The sequence below is a fragment of the Lupinus angustifolius genome, chromosome LG18, assembly GCF_001865875.1.
Source record: "Lupinus angustifolius cultivar Tanjil chromosome LG18, LupAngTanjil_v1.0, whole genome shotgun sequence".
Lineage (NCBI taxonomy): Eukaryota > Viridiplantae > Streptophyta > Magnoliopsida > Fabales > Fabaceae > Lupinus > Lupinus angustifolius.
The window spans coordinates 460,464-482,524 of record NC_032026.1 but is presented as its reverse complement, the minus strand read 5'-3'; the positions used below and the strand labels follow the sequence as shown (position 1 = coordinate 482,524).

Sequence of the window (22,061 nt, the reverse complement as noted above, 5' to 3'; positions counted from 1 at the left end):
ATAAACTACATTTTTTTGTATTAAAGTAACGGGATATCGACTATCTTTAATATAGATATGTAGTATATGATACATTATTATTAAGATTAGAGATAACAACAGAGTCGAACCGATATGGATAGTAGTTGTTCATGCCTATACTCACATTATTTGTGGATAGTTATTCATGAGTACGTAATGAGTTTTCATTTTAATTATATATATATATATATATATATATATATTTTGTAATAATCGATAGATAAAATAATTATTACATATAAAATAAGATAGCTGCATATCAAGTTATTATATAATAAATTTATGATTATAGTCCAATTGCTAAAATTTATTATAAAATAATAATAAATTGAATAGCATATAAGAAATAATAATTTAAAAAATATTTAATTAAAAATTAAATTTATAAATATGCATATATTCACTAAATAAATATTATAAAACTTGTTCTCACTATAAGATATATTGCAGTATTGATTACATGTATTTTATGAGGGTATGCTTAATTGATATGTTTAGTATGATCCTTATACTTATATTATTACCATTGATTAATACTTAATAATGTTATTTTAAAATATTTTATTTTATTTTTTAATTTGGACAAGATTTAATATGATTTAATAATTTAATTAATTTCACTTAAATATATTACTTTGATTCAGGAAGACTTAATAAATGAGTTTTTAAATGAAAAAAATAACTCAATATTTGTTTAAATTGACATTTTATTATCAAAGTAAGCCCATTACCTCCCAATACCCATTCTTAACAAATTTATTGTGATCAACTCAATTTCCTAAGCAATAAACATTATCATGGGATGAACATAAAATTCTAATCAAAGAACAAAAATATTATATAACTCCTATTTTATGTCATTATCTTTATCACACAATAAATTAAGAAAATAAGTTATTATGATAAGGTAACAAAGACAAAACCATAAAATAATAGGATTTATGTTGCTGTCAGTTGTGTTTTGTTGCAGCTGATTTGTTGAACTCAAAACCCAACTGACCCCACACATTCCATCAACCAAGATAAACACTATTTCACTTAGAGCCGACTAATAAAATTTTGTCAACATATTAAAAATTTAATTTTAATTAAAATTTTGTCGATAGTATAAAAAAATATAAATATACCTATCTCTGGAAATAAAGTATGTAAAGTATTATATATGTCTTTATTCAAGTTGTGGGAACCAAACCCAATCAACAATAAAGCCTTCACCTTTTCTCTCTTTCCATCTTCATCTTGTTCCATAAATCAACATTTTCTCCAAAACCCAAATGCATTCTCACTAGATTCATCAATCTCTTTCTCTCCAACAATGTTTCACAAAAATGATGATGATGATGATGACCCATTAACTACTCTCATTATCCCTTCTTCTACTACTACCAATACTTTATCATTCAATGAAAACAATAACAATAACATGAACATGAACATGAACATGAACATGATCATGCCCATAAACCCTCTCATTTCAAGGTCCTCAAGTTTCAATGACTTCAACAACAACAATAATAACAATAATAACAGACGTAGACGTGCCACCAGTGAAGATTCATTGTCTACTATTTCTACTTCAACTCTTCCTAAGTCTTCCTTTCAAAATCATCTTTCTTCTCATACCCTTTTCTTCACTCGCCTTGGATTCAACTTCTTAACTTATCTTGGGTATCAAATTTCATTCCTTTCTTTTTTACCTTATAAGTTATGAATTAATGTATTAGAGAGGAAACTCGATTATGGTCGGAATTTAAATGATAGAATCTCGTCTTAGGTGGTTTTCACATGTGTCGAGAGTCGTCACGATTTATCCAAGTGAAGGGATTAGATCATATTGAGGTAGAGAGAAATCGAAGAAAATTTATTGGTTTAACTATTATGAAGAGCTTAATTTCAAATGTTTCGTGACTTCGTATATATACACGCGATTGTTTGATCCATGTAGCTGACCCAATTACTTATTGGTGCTTGGTTGTTGCTCATGTGTAAAGAAACTTGTTATTTGGTTAATCTGTTGTTAGGTTTGTTATTCATATATTACATGTCAATGATTTCAAACCAGTTCATTTGTATAGGAGGAAAAGTTGGACCTGATCTTTAATCATTTTGTTACTGTTAATTTGTTAGTTTTCTTGGAGATTCTACTTTGCGCTTATGTTGTCTGTAATGTTGAATGGTGGTGTATATTGTATACTTTAATCAGTTGATGTGTTGTCAATTTTTGAACTTGGGTTCATGGGATTTGGATTGTAAATTTTTTGGTAATCTAATATTTGAGACATGTTTATATATGGAGTAGAAAAGCAGAACCGGAGTATCGATTGGTGTCTATAATGTTTTTAGCATTTACACGCTAGGTTGTTGTCTTGTCCTCTTCTAGATCCGAGGTATAATTGGATTACCTATGACCTTGCCTCAGACGAGTTGTGACTGGCAAAGTCCCACTTATGTGGTTGCTCTGGAAGCAATGCAGCATTAATGAGTCGGTTGTTGATAGCACATCTGCATCTTCAATGGTTAGAGTTGCCCCGTGGTGGGTGCAGATCTCGGTTGACCATTCAGGAACGATTAGAGTTATACGAGGGTGCCATTATGAGAGAGAATGAAGGTTGCGGTATGATGGGATACGAGATGCTCAGACATGTTTTCGTTAGGCTCCCTGTCTCTGTTTGTATATTTAGTAAGCTAGGTGAAGTACAAGTACAATGCAATCATATGGGGGTGTAGATAATTTGAGATGCTGTTTGTTAGAGAGATCCAAAGATACAGAGAGGGACGCAAAAGAAATGTGGAAACACCGAAGAAGTATAATGTATTGTAGAGATATTTCAAGAACTCACAGTATTAGGTTTTGTACAGAAAAAAAATCATCTTTATATGTGCAAATTGACCTGTAAACAATTGAGTGCTTCAGTATGTTTTTCAAAGAAAACGGAATATAATAGGTCAATTACACAATATTATGGTTTCTAGATGCGTGATAGTTTAATCAATCATCTATTTTTATTGTTTATTTGTTTCTTGACATTGATATCTTCAAATAACTTGGTTTTGGATGCTTTTACCGTTTATTTTTCTTCAGGGTAGGCTATAAATGGATTACAAGATTTCTTGCCCTTAGTTGCTATGCGGTACTGATTATACCAGGCTTTTTTCAAGGTTTGAATTCAGTGATCTTTTGCATCCTTTATATGCATATATGTCCAAGATTCTGATTTGAATGCATTAGTATCACTTAACAATGGTCATTGTCGGAGCATAAACATTTTCCTTCTGTTTATAGTTGGATATTACTATTTCTTCTCCAGTCAGATACGCAGAGGCATAGTCTTTGGAGATAAACCAAGAAATAAGTGAGATTTCCCTCTGAATTTTTAGATACCTATAGCTGTTGTGATTTTGATTAATAGCTTATTTCTTTTGCAGGCTTGATCTGTATTTACCTAAAAGTAACGATGGTCCAAAACCGGTTGTTGCTTTTGTTACCGGTGGAGCCTGGACTATCGGGTATGTGATGTCCATGCTTCATTTCAAATTTGCTATTTTATAGAATTATGGAGGAAGCATTGATGTTATTTTCTGATTGAGAGGATATTCCTTGTTCATGAAGTTAAATGTTAATTATGAGCTTCAATTCGTATTTTTTTTCCTCCTATTGGATGATTTCGTTTATGCTAAACATCAAGCTTTGTTAAAGATGACATGTTAACACTCGACTACCTTATGGTGGTGGTAAGAAGGCTTCAATTTATTGAGGAGCAACGGAAATTAATTGAACCATATAATGCCGGATTAGGCTGATAAGTTGATAATGTTCTAACCGAGGAGGAGTTTTAATTTCATGCTCATCTTTTTTCATATTTATCATACCATGTGCAATTATACATGTATATGTGAGTGTGTGTGTGTGTTTTTGTCACGACATACCAATTCAGTTCGTACAAGTTTTGAAATACTTGTATTTGTGCAGTAACAAAGCATGGGGTTCTCTTTTAGGTCAACAGTTATCCGAAAGAGACATCATTGTAGCATGCATAGATTACAGGTAATTCTTTTCTTCCCTCATTCTTCCGACAGTAATTTGCTTTATCATTGTAGCATAGTGATCAGCGTGTTAGCTATTGGTTTTGTCTTGGACTGTTCCTGGCATATGGATTTACTTTTTATCGCAGTTTTTTCTGTTGTTCCTGTTTCAAAATTATAGTTGATGGTTTAAAGCATTTCATTGTTCGTTGTTGTCAGAGTTTCATTACCCATCCTTCTTATGGTTGTGCATCAACGTATCCGATTTCAAAACCCTCTAGAATTTTTTAATCCAATATCATTGTTCATATTAGAATTGTTCGATCTTCAATCTAAATGGTTTCCTAAAAAGGAGCTATCCTTGCTAGAAAACTTTCCCATATCCATTAGAATTGCTAAGTAAATTAATACAACAACAACCAGCAACGGAGACTTTACCTCACTAGGTGCTAGAATTCCGTTCTCGAGTTCTCTGTAAATAAGTTATAGTTAATCACTCATCATTGTCAGTGGCATGTGTTTTCAATAGGCTTGCTATTCAATTATATATGCCATTTTTTGGGGTATCCTTATTCTAAACCACCATTCATGTTCACTGAGGTTGCATGAATTTACCGGGAAAGCTATTATTTTTGTGTGTGCTAATAGCAATTAATTATTTTTCATATCCTAATACCATATACTTAAAAATGGGATTTTGAACTTCCCGTATGTGGTACATTGGACCTCTCATTTCAAATTTACGGATCTGGAAGGTTAGGTTGATTCATTTCCCTTATGATGGATAACATACAGCACATGCAATTTAGTATCAATGATCTAAATATTTAGTTGGTAGTGTCTTCATGCAGCATTATGGCTCCTAGCTTTCTCATTACTACCATTCTAAGACGTCAGTCATATTGTCATAATTATTAACTTCCTGAATACCGCTTCAGTATCTTTCGTTACAAATTTTTCGGTTTTTGTTGTTTCAGTTTTTCTAATCAAAATCTAATTTTAAGGTATTTCCTCAGCAGAGTGGTTGCTGTGAGTGCATTCCTCTTATCGCAATGTTGTCTGACATCTTCTCTTGCAGAAATTTTCCTCAGGTAACCATCAGTGATATGGTAGCCGATGCTTCTCGAGGTATATCATTTGTGTGCAACAATATTGCTGAATATGGAGGTGACCCTAACAGGTTAATATAATCGATCTCTCAACTCCAAAATTTCCTCATTAAAGGCTCTCTTTTTTCTTTATCCGAGGGCTAGTTGAATCTCACGTTTCGTTGTATTTTTTTTTTGCGTAGAATTTACCTAATGGGGCAGTCAGCTGGGGCACATATTGCTGCATGTGCACTTGTGGAGAAGGCAATCGAGGAGGCCGGTGAAGGAGAGAGTTCTTCTTGGAGTCTCTCTCAGATTAAGGCATATTTTGGTTTATCTGGAGGGTAATTTGCATGAAGTGCCTTACAACTTTGTTATGTTTCATGTTAACAATATGTTACAAACACATTTTGATTTACCAAAATTAGGGTAATTTAACTGTTGTAGGTGTTACTGAATTACGGTTTATTAATTTTCAAATTGAAGTCAATCATATATGGAGGTTGTTTAATATTTTCAAATTTTAGTGGCATAAGTCCACCTAAAAGTTATGCAATAACTAATATTTCTTCAGCTTTGATTTTATATTGCTTCTTACTGTTGATGCAATGTTGTTTAACACCGAAATTCACGTAACTTATTTGCTCGCTTTCCTTCTGATATCGATGCAGGTATAATTTGTATAAACTAATAGATCATTTTCATAGCAGAGGCCTTTATCGTGCCATCTTTTTAAGGTATGTCATTCATCTTCTCACGAGTCCTTGTTTAGTTAAGACACGACTCTCTGCTTTGCAGTGTATTAGACATTTAAATGACAGTTTATATCTTACAGCATAATGGAAGGGGAGGAATCCTTGCACCGGTTCTCTCCAGAAGTAACGGTTCAAGCTCCTAACTTTGCAAATGCTGCTTCTTTGTTACCTCCCGTAGTTCTTTTTCATGGCACTGGAGATTACTCCATACCATCAGATTCCAGGTTTGAGATTTTTTTAAAAGGGTTTTCGAATTTTTGAAACTATAGAAAAGGGAAATATAACAATATTGGCCCATGAATTTGTTACGGTTTTTAGTTTCGGGTCGAGATAAGCCCGAGGGTGCCTATCTAGGAGGCGCAGGGAGTGTTAATTGTTCTAAGTATTGTGAAATCGCCAAGCTTAGTATAATCAGGCTGAATTATTGAAAGATCTAAGTTTGCGATGACCGACTTATTTTAACTTGAAGTTGTTATTAATAATGTGAAAAGAACAAGAGGATGACTTGTGCATCAGCTGAAAATATAGACAGACATCTCAACTTGATAATGTTTTGCTTTTACATCGGCTAAAGTTGACTTTGAAGCACTGAAATTAACATTAAAATCCAACTACACAGCTTCTTTCTAAACTGAAGCATTTTCTTTCAAAATTTCCTCATATTTTTCATCTGCTTGACTATTAACATGTTATTTTGTACAGTAAATCATTTAGTGAAACTCTTAAAAAAGTTGGTGTCAGAGCCGAAACAATTTTATATGAAGGGAAGACTCATACAGATGTTTTTGTCCAGGTAATTGACTACCCTGCTTCTCACTCTCTTTTCTTCTGACTGCAGAGACATTCGTGCTCAACCGTTTCCTTTCTAGACTGCAGAAATTTGTTTTCAGTTTCAATTCTAAACCGTTATTTCGCAATAATCTATGAGAAAAATTATATATATATATATATATACACACACACAACAATAACAACCAATACACTACTTTTTTCTGTCTTGTTTTTCATTGTTGATCTTGTCTTTTCTTACATTATTGCTCATCCAATACAACCATATCATCTTTACAATACTTACATTGTGCTCTTGTTAGCACTTATTTTGGGAAGATACAAAACTTTAATAATTAAGCTTTCATTCCTCATTAACTTTCACTTCTACTTTCAAACTTTGACATGTTACATTAAGGTTTAAGACATTGTTTGTTGATAATACATTGAAGTCTTAGGCACACACTTTAGCTAGTATGGACCCACCAATTTATTTGATTTAAACTACCACAAAGCTTAGGATAATGTGGGCTGCATTGGCCCAAAAAAGTCCCTTGTCGAATTTAGAAACTGTCTGAGCTTGGCATGCAATTTTTGTTAGCAGCCACAGCTTTTATTCGGCAATTCCTTAGAGGCCTCTCATGTGACTCCTCCATGTGGCCTAGTTGCCCCATATAAGGTCTCATCTTGATGGTTGTCCTCCATTATTGGTTCCTCACTGTCCTTGAAGTCTTGGGCCAGGTTCTCTTTTTCTATTGAGCTGGTGAAGTCCTCATAATTTGTCCCTAGAAAAGTCCTTATTCTCTTGAACCTAATATTATTGTTAGCTTAAAGTTAAAAGTGTGCTTGGCTAGCTTCATGCATGAAGAACTTTAACCAAATATATTACTCATCTTACCTTATTATATCTCAGTATCTGTCTCATTGCACATTTTCACTCTTGCCAACATTTTCTTAATTTAGCTTATTGATAAATTTTCTCTCATGGAGTGATTTTTGCCAATTTTTCTGTTGTAATTTGTTGTGGATGATTTATCTTTTTGTTTAAGTAGCCATTTATCTCAAATGCTATCGCTTTCAGGATCCAATGAGGGGCGGCAAAGACGATTTATTTGATGACTTAGTAGCCTATATTCATGCTGGTGATGCTGAGGCCTCTGCCAAAGATGCAGCAGCTCCTCCAAGGAGACGCCTTGTACCCGAGTTCATGTTAAGATTGGCTCATATTGTCAGTCCTTTCTAGCCAGCAAATATAGTATTCTTGATTTCTTTCCGTGTACATTTATCGCGTCCGGCTAGATTACTTCTGATCATGATAGGTTTAGCAGACTATATTTCTGCAAGTTATTTCATTAGTATTTGAGGATTTAACATTTGGGGTAATAGAATTATTATTTTTAAATGCACTAAGATGCATGGAATTTGTATGCTAGAAGATTATAATGGTTAGATTCAGTTAAAGAAGAATGTCATAACTTAGGCCATGTGTTCTTTTATATACATGGGGCACTTTGTGTATTCTCTGTGAATGTTTCTGTTTGTTAGCTTAGGCTAACATTGCAATTCTATAATCTACATATTTGGCTTACATGAATTGGCTTATGAATCATTGTTAAGAAACATTGCTCAATCCTTATGTATCTTGATTGAAATGATATTTTTTGGGTAAAGAGTAATATGGAATGACAAATAGTTATGAGTGTTAGTGATTCAGTGTGGATAGAAAAGTTATGGTGAATGCTTTAGCTATAGCTAATAGTTTCAAAACTGGACTGTACTAGCTGGTTCAACCAGAAAATTGATCATCATATTAATACAATATAATAGTTAAATTGGTTATGTAATTATATTGGTCGATTTTACTTGTTTTTTATTTAAAATTTTAAAAAATTATGAAAGTAATTTAATTTTTACGAAAATGTTATTGTGAGGATCAAATACATAATCACTATTTTTGTTTATAATTCTAAAACATGGTTACAATCAAGTCAAATATTTCATTTTAAAAAATGATGTAAATAAAATTATTTCTAATATTTCTTATTAGTTTTTAACATTAATCCTAATGTAACACATAAGTATATTTAATTTCACAAACACTTTGAAGCCTCCACAGCCACTGCAAATTATTTTATGCAAAAATCTTTAAACTTAATGTATGAAGGAGGTAGGCAACAAAACAAGCACAAAACTGATTTGATCTTAGTTGTATAATGTAAGAAGAAAAAGTGATAAGATGGTGTGAATTTCCAGCTCTAAGCATTTAAGTGCATTACCCAGCCCCACCAAGACAAAGGCACAGTTATATAGTTGCTAGATATTATGATAAACTGAAAAAGCAACTGAAATGTTCACATGATAGGATAATTCAAACTTCATGATAATGGTTTCTTTAATCTCAGGAGATATACTACAAGCTTACACTAACATCTGCAGATCATACATGCCATTTTTTGATAAGAACCAGCAGCAAATTTTCTTCTCTGATAATCAGCTGCTGCTTATAAGAAATATTGTTGAAATCGATCCATGCCAGTGACATCAACCTGCGCAGGCTTCTAGTGGAGTAGTTGCGCGTCTATATCGATCACACAAAGCATACAACAGATAACTGGTATAAGATAAGGAAACCTCCTTTTATTAGAAAAAGAACAAATAGCAAATAGAACTCAGACTGAGAGTAATTAAGGTACCTCATAGTTCAATATCAGGAACTCCCACTAAGAATGAACTTGGATCATTGGATCCGAGAAGTGGAATATACTCCGATCCTCTCACACGAACACTAAAGCAAGCTACATAAAGAACATATGTCAACAACACATGATGCAAAAAGTAATGTGTATATGAGAAGACCTTGTAAACAGTATTATCTATCTCACTTCACTTTGGTGTTTGGTCCTAATTACTATTACAAGAAGCTAAATTTTACAGAGGAGGCAGGAACAAATTTGAAGGATTAAATATAATAAGCTTAAGAAAAGAATCTCTTCAAATAATGAAGAACCAATTTAATTAAGTAAGAAGATTTGGAATATTTTTTCCAACCAAGAAATGGTAGCCTAATGCACAAGGCTCCCACCTGGTGGGGCATGGGTAAAATATATGCATGTAGTCTTACGGTCTTACCCCACAAGAGACAAGACTTTCAAATTTTGAACTTCTGACATCAAGGTCACAAAGCAGCAACTTGCAGTTGCGCTGAGGCTCACCCTCTAAGCAATCACTGGATGAATATTTATCTCTAGTAAGATTTTAAGGCATCAAACTTGAGTAGATAGAAACATTAGTCTTGCAAGCAGTATTTTGAAAGTGAATACCATTCTCTATTTTCATGACACTTTGGAGCATTGTATCCATCTTTGTCTTCATATCAGAACTAGCATCCATATGTGGGACAACCAGTGTAAGCTCCCGGTAAATATCACGTGCAAATCTGCATATCTTCTCAGCAAATTCAAGCTCTCCATCTGATATTCTACCAATAGCCAAACGCATCAGCTCTCCAGTCAAATCTGCAATCTGTAAAAGAACATTGAGCACCTTTTTTTGGAAGGGGCGGAAAAAGCAATCCTAAATTGCATGTGTGCTTAATCTCCATATAAAGATTCTCAAAATATTAAAAAGAAAAGACCAACATAATTGCTCAGATCATCACAACAAATCAAGACTTCTAAAAGTATGTACAATTGGGTCTTATTCTTAATTGTTGTAGCTTGTATGTTATCTACTATAAATAATAAAATAAATCACCAACATGGATAACAATAAAAGGTAAAAGAAAATTCACCCCTAATAGATAGTCAAGGATATTTATCTGCAGCGGCTGAATAGATGGATCACTAAGCGGTAACAATGTGTTGTTTATCTCATCAAGCTTCAAAAGAGTTCCATTTTTACAGAAACTGCAGAATGTTGCTGCTTCAACATACTCCTGTATCTGCAATCACCCAAGATTGTGTCAGAGAAAAATGCCTTTTTCCTCAACAAAGAAGTTACACGAAATATACCCCCGGTGAGTACGCTCGTCTTAGCTTCCAAAAATCAGTTCCCTGCAATTCTCTGACTAGTCGAGAAATGTACTGATCTGTCACAGCTGCTAAATCCTTTTCTGCTTTCTCAAGTACTTCATCTTTATTGTATTTACTCAACCTTTTTAAGAAATTAAAATATGGTAAATTGGTAATGCCATCAGGGTCACGAAAATGAAGATTACATGCAACATCAAATCATTGGCCATCACAAACTCAATTCAACATGGACTCATTTATTTTATATTTTATATTCTTTTAGGGAAAATTTGTTATGATATAAAACTCTTCTTACTCATTCTACTCATGGATTTAGAATCATAGAGCGAGAAAATAAATCTAAACTATGAATGCGAGGGTAATACAATAAGATACACAACCCAAACCGAAAACACTCATTGCAGTACAAAAATTACAAGGCACTGAGGATAAATAAATCCAATAAAAGACCATACAAAAGATAGTTTCTAAGTAATTCACCTGATCCAATATAGCACACGAAACAATTAAAGATCCAGCAAACTCATGAGCATAAATAAAAAGGAGAGGAATGGAAAAAGGCTAGGTAACCTGTGCACTTGAAATATGACTTTTTTGCTGTTCATTGTTATATCGCGACTTGCTTTAACCACTCTTTCCCGTTTGTCATTCTACAAATATAATTTTACAAAGTATCAAAATAACAACCAATAACATGGCCATGTAGTCCTATTGTAAAGGAGCTGACATTACTGATTATTCATGGCTACCTGAATTCCATATTTATTTTATTTTATTCAGTCCAAGGGGAAGCAAGGCTTATAGGAGGTCATAAAAGGGGAGGGGGGAAAGGGATGGAGCACATATTGGGGGTTTAAACCTGCTCAATCACAATTCATATCTCGCCATTTAATAGGAGGAACCTATAACCTCATAAGTCAGTTAATAGGAGGAAGACGAAATGAAAGGCCAAAGCTAAAATGCGAACTGCTTTATAGGTGTTGGATGAAAAAATTTGGTTACTTGTTACTGTTTGTGAACCTTTTAGAAGTCGTTGTGGCATTATACAACTTCAGTGTAGAAGTCGTGATGATGTAATACAACTTTTGGTGAAGGAAAAGCTAATATGACTTCAATATAGAAGTTGTGATGGCATATAACGACTTCAGTGTAGAAGTGGTCTATAACGACATTAGTGTAGAAGTCATAATGACCTATAACGACTTCTAAACTAAGCAAAAGTCGTATTCTGTTGTCACGACTTCTGAACTAAACAGAATTTGTATTGTTATCACGACTCCTAGACAAAAATGGTGTCCGGTCACGAATTTAACGGATGAAATTAAAGACCATTCGATCCAACCCTAAATGAAAAGAACCATTTCTCTAACATGTGAATCACTGATCTTCAAACTTCATAGCAAAGAAAAAAACCCTTTAGCTAACTTTAACTAATTGAAAGGGGGATAGTTATTGCATCAAAATTAAAGAAAAAAGGTTGAAACTTTGAATCTAAAATAAGGGACATTTTAAAATGGGTAAGTGGGGAAAAAAGATGAGAAGAAGAAGCATTACAAGGTCATTGAGATATTGAGCATATTTGGTAAAAGCATCCTTCATAGGAGAGGACTCAGTTGTTGCTTCAGAAGAAGTAGCCATTGTTCTTGCCCTCTTTGCTGAGTTCTGCAAGTTGGTACCAACAATTGCTGAAAAATGCAGAATCAAAAACAAAACAAGTGTGTGAGTTAGTGTTCCTTACGCACGAGAAGTGTTTGATAGAATGCCTAGCAGAAAACAAAAACAAATACAGAGAGAGAAAGAAAAAGGGTTAGTTTACTTTGATGAAGGCGTTGGGGTTTGGATGCCATGAAGAGAGAAATTCTGTGAAGGGAAGACAAAGAATGTGACATCTGTTACTTCTATCACTCCCTGGATTATAATATATGCTTTGCTATTAGGTTTAACCTATTTTAAATGGTTAAACCGTTCGATGGACAGAGTGATTTCATATATAATTTATCATTTTATCATCTTTCCATTTTAGTAATAAATAGAACTCTTGAATTTCACTTGAACCACATTAGAAAATAACAAAAACATATATTAAAAACAATAGAAAATATAGAGAAAAAGGCATTTCTTGCATTTATTACGTCCCGATTTTCACTTGCATTTCTTTGTTTTTTGTCTGATTGAAGTAATCTTGTGAAAATATGTAGTATTTCTATCACCATCAATATGCCAGTTGATCCTAGCCTTATCTTTCCAAAAAACCTCTTCCACTGTAAGGGCTTCCAAAAAACCTCTTCCAAACTTGTTGTAGTCATCTTAACCATTTGATGAATATTGCTAAAGACATTGTAATTCCAATGCTTAAGCTCCTTCTTAAGCCTTTTAAGCTTTTGGCTCAGAATGAACATAGGACAACCTATAACATCAGTGTGCCAATGCTATTTTATTAACCTTTTGAAATCTGAGTTTTGCAGCCACATTTTTTGAAATTTAAAAGAGGAAATCCTAGGAGTGGTTGTAGAAGCAGAGCTGAACAACAAGGGATGATGATCAAAGGTTATCCCAGGCAAAGTGCATCAAGAAACTTGGGACCAAAGGTTCAGCCAATCCTCATTACATAAAGATCTAACAAGCTTCTTTTCAATTAAAGCATTCCCTCTTCTTTTATTAGTCCGGGTAAATTGAGCCCCCAAAGTTGAGATATTAAGTAGAGTTGAACTGTTAATGAAGGAAAGAAACTCATTTGTTGAAGCTCTAGAAGGAAGAGTTGCACTTCTACACTCATCAACACCCAAAGTGGCATTAAAATCACCAATGCAACACCATGGCCCCTGAGTAGCTAATAAATCAGCTTGAATATCCCAGCCACAAAGATCTTCTATTAACATGATTTGTGTGAGCATAAACCGCACAAACATTTAGGTTCTTATTTTCCATAGACAAAGAAATAGAAATATGTTGATTTGAGATTGCTAATATAGAGGGATCCAAACCAGGGCTACAAAGGCCCCAAAGAGAAGGAATGTGATTTTCCCTATTATTGACAACAAAAAGCTTGAGATTAAGAGCAGACCAGAAATTGGTTTTAATCATGTATGGGATAATCATTGGTTCAGTTAAGAAAATTAAATCTGGATTATGAGACAGACACAAATTATTGAGGGTTAACTTAGTTTTCAAGTTACCCATTCCTCTGCAATTTTAAAACAGAATTTTCATTTAGGATTGTTTAGATAACCACCCTTTCGGGTATGATACACCTTTTCAGATTGTTCTTTCTTTCTCAATTTCCTCTTTTGAGATTTACTAAGGACTATGGTGAATTCCTCCTCAACTTATTCAGTGGCTTCATCATCAGCCATACCAACAATGCGGATGTCATTGGCTGCAACTTGGATAAGGTCTGCTGTTTCTTGCACAATTATGTTCTCATTGGAAGATTCATCCTCCTCCTCCTCATGAATGGAATTTTCCACTCTTGTGGCCAATAGCTCCTCCTCCAAGTGAGTTTCCAGGTTCCCCCTGGCTCTTGTGAGATGGTTAACTTTTCCATATTCTGCACATTATGCTCACCCCCTTTATCAATATCCAGATTGATAACCAAGTCGTTAATCTCCTTTTCCTTTACAGGTTTGTCCACCAGTTTTGGTTTTTTCTGGCCAAATTTAGGGATGACTTCAGCCTCAGCTTTCTTGCTTGGTTTTCTACATTGATGCACCGCATGGCCAATAACATGACACCTTTAGCAGAAGTTAGGAAGGTTTTCATATTCAATGGAAACAAAGAAAGCAAATCCTTCCCTCTCCACAAGGATCTGATCAGGAAGATCAGCCTTAAGGTTAAGTTCCACTATAACTTTAGCAAAGTAACCAAAGGATCTGGTATGGGTGGCTTCATCCGTGGAAATTGGAGTTCCTATACCTCCTGCTATGGAGAAAATAATGCGAAGGCTCCAATACTCATGAGGAAGGTTATAGATCTTGATCTGTCACTGAGTGTGTGATTGCTTCTGCAAGTTTGGGTTAAAATCTGGAGACCAAAGGAAGAGTCGAAGGAAACCAGACTTGAGGTTCCAAGAGCCAACCGAGCATATAGTTCTCATGTCTTCCAGAGAAGAGAAAGAGAACTCATAAAATCCTTTCCCAAGGGATATCATTGACCATTTTCCAATCATGCTCCACATGTTAGTTTGCTCTTTAGCTCCGCAAACTTAAGTGGTGTGTCTCCCTTAGACAAAATCATTCTTCCATGAAGATGACTTTTGCATCTTAGCAAACCTACTTGGTAATCTTCTTCAAGAATTTTGATTGCAATAACATCCCCTTTGATACAGGGTTGAGGTAGTTGAGAGGTATCTATGTCACAAGAGGATCTCAAAGCTTGTGCAAAAGACTTCTTGTTTGTGGTGGCTGGAGGGACGGGTCTCGTTGCTTTCTCTGCTTGAGGGTCCATCCAAGTCTCCCAAGAAGCTCCAAGGAATAAGAGGTGTTGTTGAACTCATGAGTGTAACAGGGAAAGGCTTCCCAGAAGATTGGAGCTATTCCAAGAATGGTGGAGCCGCTCAAAGCCCTACCAGAGCATCGTTGGAATTATCTACATTCGAGTCATGAAGAAGAAGAAGACTAGAAGGACATGAGTATGAAAAAAGAAAAAAAAACTAAGGATTTATTGAGCAACTTAAGTGTTATGACTAGAAAGGACTCTACATTTGTAAGAGAATCATAAGAGATACAATTTAAATGCACAAAAAATGAGGCCAATAAGTATTGTGAGATGTATTATTTTGATGTCTATGTTTTTCTTTACAAGAAGAGTAACTAACTTTTGGGCAAAGAAGAAGAGTGCATAAATTTAACTAACAAAAGTAGAAAGAAATAATGAAAGGTAGAGAGAATCCGAGAGGTAGGGCCAAAGAGAGAAGAAATAGGTCATAGTAATTCCATACTCCCTTCCTTTGTTTTTCTTCCTCCTTATATCCTCACTTTATTTCCCAAATATAATCTATTAGTGCAGTACTAGTGATTCTTTTTCTCTCACTTATGCAGTTCTTTTTCTCTCATAGTAATTCCATACTCCCTTCCTTTGTTCACCTTTACATGGTTTTAGCAAGGAGTCATGAAAAACATGGTGAATTTTGGTAGTTGGAGGAAGCAGTAACTTGTAAGCGACTAAACCAATTTTCTGCACTATTGGAAAAGGCCCAAAGTATTAGAGTCCCAATTTTTGGTTCCTATGCAAGACAACTGAATGTTGTCGATAGGGTTGTAGTTTCACAAGGACAATATCTCATATTGTAAACTCCAAGGGTGAGCGTTTTTTGTTAGCATATTTATTCATGTAGTATTGAGCCTTAATCAAATTATTTTTCAATTGACTGGGAGTTAAATCACGCTGCAGCAATACCTTTTGCGGAGAAAGAGGTTCTTGAGGGTTCAAGGAATACTTGGCGATTGTGGGAGGATCACGACCATAGAATGCTTTGAAAGGGGTCATACAAATGCTAGATTGGAATGAGGAATTGTACCAAAATTCAGCCCATAACAGTAACTTGCTCCAACTGTTTGAGTTATCCACTGTGAAACATCTTAAGTACATCTCCACGCATTTATTAAGTGTCTCAGATTGACCATCGGATTGTTGGTGATATGATGTGCTCATAGCTAAAGTCGTGCCGCTCAAGTGGAATAAGTGTTGCCAAAATTTACTCGTAAAAACTTTATCATGATCCGAGACAATTGATTTTGGCATCCCATGCAATCTAACAATGGAGTGCATGAAGAGTTCAGCAACACTCTTGCTAGAATAATTTGTCTTGAGTGGAGCAAGATGACCATATTTAGATAAACAGTCTACGACAATCATAATTACTGTGAAACCATTGGAAGGAGGTAATCCCACAATAAAGTCCATAACTATGTCCTCCAATATACGATCTGGAATTGGTAATGGTTGCAACAGACCAACAGGCAATGCAGTGGTGGTTTTGGCTTGTTGACATAGCAAACATTGGTGTACAAAGGTTTTAACATCCTGTTGCATACTCTGCCAAAAAAACTGGGACGAAACTCGAGCCATCGTCCTTGCTATTCCTGCATGGCCTCCAATAGGTGAGTTATGGAATTCATGCAACACTTGTTCGACAAGAGAGTGTTTGGGAGGAATGACCAACCTTTTCTTCCAATATAACAATTGATCATCAACTGAATAATTAGGATGAGGGGAATTTCCTTGAGTACATGAGGTCAATATATGAGATAACTTGGGATCTGCAGCAATGGCTTCATGCAATTTTGGAATGATGCCCCACTATGGTGCAGACATAGCCATAAAGAAGGATCTTGAAAGTGCACCTGTAGCAAGATTGTCACAACCAAGGAATTTAGGAAGCCATGTTTGTTGCTTAGGGGTTTGGATAGCTTAATCAGTAAGGTTGCGCAAACTCTTATGATCTATCCTGATAATAAATTTGTGTCCCAACAGATAATGACGAAAATTAGCTATTGCTCCCGTAATGGCATTGAACTCTCGCACATTGGTCGATTGTTTCTACACCCGAATGGATAAAAAAAATTTAGAAGTAGGCGATGGGATGATGTTCCTGGATGAGAACAACATCAATACCTGTACTAGAGGCATCCATTTCCAAAATGAAGGGCTTACTAAAGTTGGGAAGTGCCAAAATAGGAGCTTCTGTAATTGCTTGCTTCAAGTTATGGAATGCTACATTAGCAGACGATTGTCAGTGGAAATTGTCTTTCTTTAAGAGATCAATTAATGGGGCAACAATAGCTGCATACCCCTTAATAAATCTTTGATAATACCCTATGAGTCAAAGAAAACCACGAAGTTGTTTAAGGGACTCCGGTGGCTGCCATTCTAAGAAAACCCCTTATTTTGGTCCATTGCCACTCCCTTACCTGACACTGTATGACCCAGGTAATCAATCTTTTCCAATCCAAATTGACACTTAGACAATTTGGCAAAAAGGTGGTGCTGCTGGAGTATGTTTAGGATAGCTTTTAAGTGTTGTAAATGGGCAGACCAAGATGGACTATATATGAATATGTCATAAAAAACGAGCACTAACTTACGAAGCAACCCTTGAAACACAATACTCATCAACCCTTGAAAGGTGGCAAGTGCATTAGTGAGACCAAAGGGCATGACCAACCATTCATAATGGCCATGATACATCCTAAAAGATGTTTTAGATCTATCCTCTAAGGATACAAGTATTTGATGGAATTCAGAGCGAAGATCTAACTTAGAGAAGTACTTGGCGCCAAATAGTTCACCAAGTAACTCATCAACATTTGGGATTGGAAAAGTGTCCTTTATTGTGATGGTGTTTAATGCTCTATAACCAGTACAAAACACCATGTCCCATCTTTCTTTCTCACCAAAAGTATTAGTGAAGAGAATGGACTAGTGCTCAAAGTGATGATCCCTGCTTGCAACATTTCCTCCACCATACTCTATATTTGTGTCTTCTGACTATGAGGGTATCAATAAGGGCGAACCTTAACATGTTTGCTACCCAAAATTAATGGAATAACATGGTTCTGAGATCTATTCGGGGGTAGTCCACTCGGTTTGTCAAAGACTGACCTGTAAGTATACAACAACAATGATAGACCTGGATGAATGTCCCCAAGTAAGTCAAGCTAAGGATCTGGAGAAACATCATGTGATAGAAATTGCATAGCATAAATTCAACAATAGCATGAGTATGACATAGAGTTAAGGAAAATAATGAAAAAACATGATCATTCATCATACATGTGATTATTTTTTTATATTTTTTAAATTAATTGAGAAAAATATTTACATTTATTAACCATTGTGAATAAAATATTTATAATTATTATTTATTTTCAAATTAGTAAATTGAATAGAAGTGACAAACTATCATCATTCAAAAATGACCCAATGATAAACAAAGTGTTTGTTTAATGGTGTAAGGTCTCACTAGATCCTTAGGATAACCAAAATGTAATGATTCGATTCTTCGAAGTGACACTTATTTGAAGAAGTAGCTAGAAACCCCGAAAGGGATTAGTTCCTAACTCAAAAGGGTGAGAGAATATCCTTGATAGTACCTAAAAAAGATGACACATTGGAAATAAATGAAGTCAAAACATTACCTCTTTCCATCTATGATAAATATACTATTTAATTATTTAAATTAATTATAAGTTAAATTATTTGATTAATAATGGCAATGTTAAGATTAATTGCTTGATATTTACTACGAAGTAATTAAATAATTAGCAAAATGATATTCTTTGTTTGATATATACATATATATATATATATATATATATATATATTAATTAATGATAAAAAATTAATAAATGGTGATTTTTGCAATAATAAAATAATGAATTTATCATATTTGATATTAGTCTCTTAAAAAAAATATAATAATGTGAAACTGGTTTTAATACTTTACTTCTATTCGTTACTTTTCAGTAAATAAAAAATGAAATAAAAAATAAAAAATAAATAGTTAATATAAAATAATAACAATAATAAAAAAAAGTTCTTTAATAATAAATAGTAAATGCCAAATTAAATAAATATGAATTTTTTATTACTTAATAATGTTAAAAATATTCATAAATAATATCAATTTTTATTTAATTTGACTAATGCAACTTCATGTTTATCTTAGTTTGTGTCCAATAAAAAGACCTCAAAATCTTTTAGAAAGTGTCTTGTAGCAACATAAGAGTACTATTTAAGAGCCATCAACTTTGTTTGCATAGTGCACCAACCATTCCAACTTGTTCACTCTCTTCTAAATCTCTTTCAAGTGCCAACCTCAGACATGGCTCGTTCTGCTCCTATTGTTTTCACTATTTTCTTCTTTGTTATAGTTCTTCTTGCCAATGGTGGGTGTCTTTAATGTTTAATACTCTTAGTTTTTGTAGTTTTAACTAGGCCTTTATAACTCGGTTTTTAAAATTGTTCACAATTTAAATGTATGGCTTTTATCAAGATGCTACTATTTAAATTTGACTCTTATATATATCTATATGTTTAAGTTTTGGGAGTTGTTTAAATCATATTGCGATCGCAATATGGAAGTTTCCAAAACTACAATCATTATTTAAAATTTTGGTAAAATATATCACAAACTTCTCTATAGTTTACCCGCTCTATTGTTTGTTTTGTGACTTGAGCAGAAATGGGGCCAACATTAGTGGCAGAAGCAGGGACTTGTTTCTCTAAAAGCAAACGCTTCATAGGATCATGTTGGGGAAATGCCCATTGTGCTAGTGTTTGCAAGAGTGAGAAACTCTCTGGAGGGCATTGTAGTGGCTCTCAATGCCTCTGTATCAGACAATGTCCTAAAGATTCTAAAAATAATGGACCCCCGCCCCCAAATCAAGATGGTCAACCTGCCACCCCATCCCCAAATCTCGTTGCTGAATCCACCACAGCCGCACCCTCCAAATCACATTGATGAATCCACCAACTCGTGATTTATGGATTTTGTGTTTGAGAATAAATGTTAACCATTCTAGCTATTGTCATTATCATGTTTTATTTTGTTTGATTTGAATCTTACGATCATGTGGGTTAAAATGAAGGAATAATGTAAAATTTATGATACCTATATTTTTGTTCTATTATCTTAATGATTTTTTAATCTCTATCTTATCACAACTTTAAATCAAAATTAAAATCCTATGGACACAAAATTGAACACAAAATATCTGTCACCAATTAATTTCCTTAGTTGAAAGCTCAAAAGGTTGTCCAAAAATAAAAACAATAAAATAGAAAATAAATATGACCCACCTAAACCAAAAGTCCCAAACATTTATTTTGGAAATATTTTAAATTTTTTGGTATAAGAAAAAGTATTCATGCATTTTACACTTTGAAGTGTAAATTAGCCTGACTTTGATAATCATAACTACAAAACAAAAAAACAAACTCTTTCTATCAAAGTTTTTTTATAGGAAATTCTACAGCTCACACTTTTTTTTTTCTAATTTACTAAATATAATAGAAATAACACATTGTGATAATTCAAAAATAACTGGAGGAAAAGAAATGAAGTCACGATCCTCCCTAAAACTTTATATTGCTTTAATCATCAAGTTTGATAAAAATATTATTTAATAATTTAAATTAATTAAAACTAATATTATTTTTATACTATATATAAAGTCAAAACAATGTGTTACTACCATTATGGTTTAATTTCTATATTCATATTTTGCCATTAATAGTTCTTTGATTTCTACACACAAAAAAACATGTAATATTAGGTAACTACCATTAATATAATAATCACATATCTCACCTTAAATTGGACATTATAATAAATTAGATATCTTACAAAAAATTATAACATAAAAAATACCCAATATAAAAAATTATAATTCTCTAAAATAAAGTATATAAAAATTAAATATTTAATAACGTAAAATAATAATGTTGGTCAGCACACTAGTATTAATAATGGTAATATTGATGGATTAACTATTGTGCATTTAAAATTAAGTAATTGCATAATTAAGAAAATGATTATCAGTTGAATGGTCACGATACATTGTTTCTTTTCCAAAGTGCACTTAAAAATACATAAGTACCAGATAAAATATTCTTCTAACACAAGAGTAAAAAATATAAATTTTATTTTTAAATAAAAGAAATAAACAAACAACTTTAGGGTATAAATTAATTCATTCAACTTACTATTTTAGTATGGGCGAATGATGTGCTAATACATTTCCCGATCCATAACCAACTCCTAAATCTAAGTCCCTAATTTAAATAACAATGTGATATAAAGAGAGTTTTATATATTTTATCAGCAAAAATAGTCTGGCTAATCCAAATCTTTTCAAAGAGGTTGTAATTTCCTCTTTGCTTCCATAAGTCGTGTAATCGATGCTAACAAAAAATTAGGTCGCAATTCATACTTTCTTGGTTGAGTATCATTGATGTGTATTTTAAAATTCATGTTTTACAGGTCCAATACCCTTGATGAACATTTTAAAATCATGCTTTAAAGGTCTCATACACTTGATATGCATTTAGAAATTCATGCTTTTCACATTACGTACTCTCAATGTGCTTTAAAGAATAATTTTTTCGTTGTCATGTACTCGGTGCATCTAATTACCCCAACTTGGGCTCTAGGTGGTTTTTTATTTCTCTTTCTCAAGTACCCACATTACTCTGACTTGCGTTCTTGATGCTTTTTATTCTTGTTTTCAAGTTTCGATATTACCCTTACTTGCATTTTTAGTTGTTTTTAATGCTTGTTCCCAAGTTTTGGGAGTACCCCGATGTGTGTTTCTAGTGTTTTTTATCCTTGTTCCCCAGTTCTAGCATTACCATGACTTGTGTTCTTGGCAAGTTTT

At 33.7% G+C, this 22,061-nt stretch overlaps 3 protein-coding genes across 10 annotated transcripts; 2 read left to right on the top strand and 1 right to left on the bottom strand.

The window, feature by feature from the left end:
- LOC109332767 (isoprenylcysteine alpha-carbonyl methylesterase ICME-like) lies at positions 1,297 to 8,249 on the top strand. Of its 2 annotated transcripts, none has more exons than XM_019567793.1 (11): positions 1,297 to 1,689; positions 3,104 to 3,180; positions 3,305 to 3,371; positions 3,445 to 3,528; positions 3,992 to 4,066; positions 5,123 to 5,224; positions 5,336 to 5,476; positions 5,804 to 5,869; positions 5,968 to 6,111; positions 6,590 to 6,680; positions 7,737 to 8,249. In XM_019567793.1, exons 1-11 carry the CDS (start codon positions 1,337 to 1,339, stop codon positions 7,896 to 7,898), a joined length of 1,362 nt encoding a protein of 453 aa, XP_019423338.1. In that variant the 5' UTR covers positions 1,297 to 1,336; the 3' UTR covers positions 7,899 to 8,249. The 2 variants fall into 2 exon arrangements, with proteins under 2 accessions (XP_019423338.1, XP_019423337.1); XM_019567792.1 differs by having other exon boundaries at positions 3,305 to 3,374; positions 3,448 to 3,528.
- LOC109332768 (translin-associated protein X) lies at positions 8,958 to 12,619 on the bottom strand. Of its 6 annotated transcripts, none has more exons than XM_019567799.1 (8): positions 12,503 to 12,619; positions 12,241 to 12,368; positions 11,257 to 11,336; positions 10,666 to 10,807; positions 10,446 to 10,595; positions 9,976 to 10,177; positions 9,349 to 9,450; positions 8,958 to 9,201 (listed from the first exon to the last, which is right to left on the bottom strand). In XM_019567799.1, the coding sequence occupies exons 1-7, from the start codon at positions 12,573 to 12,575 to the stop codon at positions 9,350 to 9,352; spliced, it is 876 nt and encodes a 291-aa protein (XP_019423344.1). In that variant the 5' UTR covers positions 12,576 to 12,619; the 3' UTR covers positions 8,958 to 9,201; position 9,349. The 6 variants fall into 6 exon arrangements, with proteins under 6 accessions (XP_019423344.1, XP_019423340.1, XP_019423339.1 ...); XM_019567795.1 differs by having other exon boundaries at positions 8,958 to 9,213; positions 12,241 to 12,371; positions 12,503 to 12,596; XM_019567794.1 differs by having other exon boundaries at positions 12,241 to 12,371; positions 12,503 to 12,596.
- On the top strand, positions 19,410 to 20,236 carry LOC109332726 (defensin SD2-like). Of its 2 annotated transcripts, none has more exons than XM_019567738.1 (2): positions 19,410 to 19,571; positions 19,863 to 20,236. In XM_019567738.1, the coding sequence occupies exons 1-2, from the start codon at positions 19,508 to 19,510 to the stop codon at positions 20,144 to 20,146; spliced, it is 348 nt and encodes a 115-aa protein (XP_019423283.1). In that variant the 5' UTR covers positions 19,410 to 19,507; the 3' UTR covers positions 20,147 to 20,236. The 2 variants fall into 2 exon arrangements, with proteins under 2 accessions (XP_019423283.1, XP_019423284.1); XM_019567739.1 differs by having other exon boundaries at positions 19,866 to 20,232.